Source organism: Echinococcus granulosus, assembly GCF_000524195.1.
Source record: "Echinococcus granulosus chromosome Unknown EG_S00285, whole genome shotgun sequence".
Classification (NCBI taxonomy): domain Eukaryota; kingdom Metazoa; phylum Platyhelminthes; class Cestoda; order Cyclophyllidea; family Taeniidae; genus Echinococcus; species Echinococcus granulosus.
In genome coordinates, this window is record NW_020170665.1 from 18,895 (window position 1) to 23,134 (window position 4,240).

At 44.6% G+C, this 4,240-nt stretch overlaps 2 protein-coding genes across 2 annotated transcripts in view; both read left to right on the top strand. All coding sequences in view use genetic code 11, as the record gives it.

Annotated features, from left to right (window-relative positions):
* The window catches only part of EGR_10858 (Protein argonaute-2), a gene marked incomplete at both ends in the record, with an annotated part of 6,014 nt that extends 5,353 nt beyond the window's left edge, over positions 1 to 661 (top strand). Inside the window, one exon of the mRNA XM_024500107.1 lies at positions 560 to 661. Coding sequence (XP_024345481.1) covers positions 560 to 661 — 102 coding nt within the window. The remainder of the gene's footprint in view (positions 1 to 559) is intronic.
* Positions 662 to 2,332: 1,671 nt separating this feature from the next.
* EGR_10859 (Protein argonaute-3) overlaps positions 2,333 to 4,240 on the top strand; it is a gene marked incomplete at both ends in the record, with an annotated part of 8,360 nt that continues 6,452 nt past the window's right edge. The window contains 4 exons of the mRNA XM_024500108.1: positions 2,333 to 2,385; positions 2,484 to 2,595; positions 2,847 to 2,889; positions 4,020 to 4,054. Of these exons, the coding sequence (XP_024345482.1) occupies positions 2,333 to 2,385; positions 2,484 to 2,595; positions 2,847 to 2,889; positions 4,020 to 4,054 (243 nt within the window). The remainder of the gene's footprint in view (positions 2,386 to 2,483; positions 2,596 to 2,846; positions 2,890 to 4,019; positions 4,055 to 4,240) is intronic.

The following is a 4,240-nucleotide window of genomic DNA, read 5'->3' on the forward strand; positions in this document are numbered from 1 at the left end:
AGCATGAAAATGGGTTCAGGCTTGCATGCATGCAAAGGCAAACTGTTTGGGTGAAATGTATTCACGGTTTTGTGAGGAGGTAAATCGAGGTTTCTGGAATGGTCCTGGGGATTGAAAACATTTGCTCTGTCTGCACCTTGATTGTGGGGCATCGGCAATACCCACCACAGAGGTAAGTGAAGGAAGAATGGAGTGGAATTTGCGGAGCTTTTCACAGTCACTCCTCTGCTTTGGTGGATAGGAACTACGTTGTGAGTCTCACACGTTGGTTCGTTGGAATAAGTTGACCTCTTGATCATACTGAAATTGTGTAAGGTTAATGAAACGTGTGAATTACCCTACCACATAACATACAAAATGAGATGCTAGTGAATAAATGAAGGTCGTGTGTCCGTGTATCCTGCACTTCTGTCTGTGTTCTACTGCGTCTCCCCGACTTGATGTCTTTCAGGGACTGAGAAGGTGCAACTATGGTGGTTGTCGAATACACGTCAGGTGGTCGTGCGTTTCATTTTGGCGTTCTGGTTGTGTGTGCGTGCGCGTGCGTGTGTTGAATAAGTTGTCTGTCATTCTTGTGATGGAGATGTTGCGAATGCGCCATGAAATTGGACGGTGCTGGGCTTGGCACCTTCACGGTGTGGCTGCCCTCATTACGAAGTGAGGTGTTAGAGGTACCTGTACGCGAAACAAAGAGGTCATCAGTGTCTGTTCTTCTGCAGTGAAGTCAGTCTATGTTCTCGCTACAGTTGTCCGACACAGGTCTATCCTGTGCCTCCCCAGTCTTGAGTAGGTTGATTGGTGTCAAAGTGTTGCGACTAAACACTCTGCCGAGATCGGGAGTCCGCAGCATTGTCTTTCCGTGTGAGGAGAGAGGAGGGGGAGGAGGGGAGACAGGATTGGTAAGACAACCAACCCCAGGTTGCATGCGCGCTCAATGACTCAACCAAGGGAATGATGTTTGCCAACTTGTAGATGGACGATTGTGGGACAAGGAAAGCTGAAAGCCCTCCAGTTGGTAGGACGTCAAATGTACGCACAGTGTGGGCGTTTCCATCTGACTAACGCTGCGTGCAAGTGAATAAACTCGCATTGTTAACTGCGCCTTTTTCACTTAAGGCCAGTCATTCCATTTGTGGCCTGAAGCCCATGCAATCAATTCACTGGAATATTCGATACGCATGTAGCATTCTTTACCAAAAACAACAATGGGATCTGTATGCTACTTGGGCTCACAAATTTTCATCCAAACTGGTGAACGGGTGTACAAAGCCACAAGTAGCTTTACCTGCCAGCATCACGTAATGCGTAACTGTCACTCCCTGATCGAGATCCAATGCATAAAATGTTTCTTCAGCCTTCTATTTAGATGCACAACTCATGAGGTGAATTGACACAAAAATCTTGTATGAGTTTCCCCACTATGCCCCAACACAGATCGCCAGCCCCACGATGGAGAGGGCTAGTCTCCTGTGCATGCGTCAAATCACTTACCCTGACCTAATTCGCTTCTTCCTGCGACATGGTGTGAAACCAAATATTTCTCGCTTACATCATCCTACAAAACTTGACAGCTAACTAGGGTGTATACACCCACCGTCCCTTAATAGTTCTTTTTGTGACATCTGTGAAGGTCGCAAATACCAGCGGGAGTGGTTTGCTATCGTCCCTTGATCTTGAGTAAACCATCGCCTTAAAATAAGCATTTACGCTTCCGACTTCTACGCAGTAGTCAAGATTATCGCTCCTACTCACCTTTTCAGAGCTCTTGCTTAACGACTAATCGCTAAACATACCAGTATAGTCGTGTTTATGCTCAGTAGAGACCGATTAGCGCATATTAGACAAAAATGTGATCCGTGCGCATTGACAACCGTTCGAAGGCCGAATCAAGCGTAACCGAAGTCGCGGACACGTAGGGAACCGTTTGAAAGAAGATTCGCAGATTAAATGTTACTCACGCAGAGAGAGCACACATTGATCACAAATTGGGTCCCATGAGGAAGAGATGCAATGGATTAGCGAGAATCCGAAGAAGGGAAGAGCAAAACGAAACGAAAAAAAAAGTGAAGTAGGCGTGAGAAAATAGTAGAGTGAATCAGAAGTGAAACAAGGAGGATAAGCAAAAGCGGGAGTAGGGAAGAAAAAGGTGAAATGAGTGCAATGTCAATGAGCGAGCACGCTAATATGTGGGCTTCGATATTGCAAGTCCAATGAGTGAGTGAATGTGCAAATTGTTTTGTCAATAACAAAACAAGTATGAGATAAAATGTGCCAGCGTCACTTCCTCTATGCCTCTACTAGCCTAGTGTTACCCCAATTGATACCCCAAGTGATGGGTGCATGCGTGCATTTGGGTAATATGCAGCCGGCAGTGCTCATGGCATGGTAGTTTGATAGCTCCCTGACTCAGGTTTTTCTTATAAGATTTTCACTAGTTTGATATATCGAATGTCACTACCATTCATTGTGTGCATTTTGTGCAGTTCTATTCGAAATGCTGCATGCAATAATAGCCCCTCAGCGTTGGGACTGCAAACTGATTTCCACGTTCTCGGTTACACTAGCAACCAGTCAGTTGTTCTTCTGTTCAGGTGCGTGAGTGGCTTACGTGCCTCATAATCTTAAGAAAGTGAGCCTAAAGTGAGGAAGTGCTTGTCAAAATTTTGCGTATTTGAGAGATTTCACTTTAGTCGTGCATTGTTAAAAATTGCGCTCAAATTTGACTGCTTTGAGGCTTTTCAAATTACCAAAACACTTGTAAAATTGTTGCCTTAGGCTGATCACATCAACACACAAAAAGAAATATTGTGATCATGCCAATATTTTTTACCCCACTTTGTTTTAAGCTGTTGCAGGCGGTCAATCGGTGTGGCAGTCTGACGTTGGAGGGTAGGTTCCTGTGCAGTCGCAGTGTCGTAGTGTCAATACGTTTTGTGCCTTGATTCGCAGCCTAGTTTGCTAGCTTATTTTTGTTTTTTTGAAGTATTTGCTGCAGCAGTGTTTGCTGGTTTCCTCACCCAGCCCATCAATCGGCCTCGATTATCAGATGTAAGAGTATTTACATGAGGTGGCGATGTATGTTAGGTTAATTTTCTTTGGACAGTATTGCTGGAGGGCTTAGTTGGGGTGTGGTGTTGTTGAGAGAAGGGTAGTTGTGGTATGCATGTGGACGGTGGTGCCTCGTAGAGGTGAGCCCTATTGTCTGTATAACGCACAAGGCTACGACAACAAGGTTATCGTGGAATGAAATCTGACGGAATACAAGTTGATTGGCAGTCGTGATTGTACTGCATGACACCCAGCTAGTAATATGCTGTTATGGCAAGACGCTGGATGTGCTTGTATAAGTTATGCTTGTTTTACTCTAACATCTCAGCTTTGTTACTCTTTTTAGAGGGAGATTGGACTGTAAATAAGGCAATGGCAGATCGGTAAGTTACCTGTGTGGGACAAACGCTTGGTGGTGTGTGAAAATGCAATGCAGGTCTTGCGGACCGTTAAATTGCTTGTGGTGAAGTCAAAAATGTCTTGATATGTTTGGATGGACTTGTTAGTCATCTTTGGTTTTGCGATTGCTTTGACTCGTTCATTCGTGTTGTGGAGGCGCATGCGCATACTCCTGCACGTAAGCACGCACGTACTGGTTTCGTCGACTGCCATTGAAATATACAAAGTGAGAAAGATTTGTGAGTTGGAACAGAGAGTAGGTGATGACCGACTGTCGCTCCACAGCCCCTGGAGTCATGTCTATTTGATTATTTGTTAATCTGAAAGTAGAATAATCGGAACTTGAGTAGTGAGTTGGTTGTTTAGTTTGACACCAAAGTTGTGTACCTACTGACTGCGTTTGGTGGGAAGGACCCTCTTTCCACCTATTTTTGGTGCGGGAATTGGTGTTTTGGCTAGCCTCACTGGTAGGGAGTAGCTCCGTCATTCATTGTATTTACGATAATTAGGCTGTTTTAGGGTAAGCGAATTGTGGTGATCTTGGTTTACGACCATTTTGGTAATTTTTTTAGAGCGAGAGGCCGTGGTAGAGGTGAAAATGCCCCAGGTAAGACTCCACTTGCAGAACCTTCATAAGAATCAATTAAGCATGTGGTAATGTTATTGTTGTTTGCGTTTGTACTTCCAAAATGACTTAATAAGAATGGAAGAGACAGAATGATGGGTAGAGTAATATGGAAGTCTAAATGTGTAGTTTGGTCTCGCGGTGGCAACCGAGGAGGTGGTGGCTTCC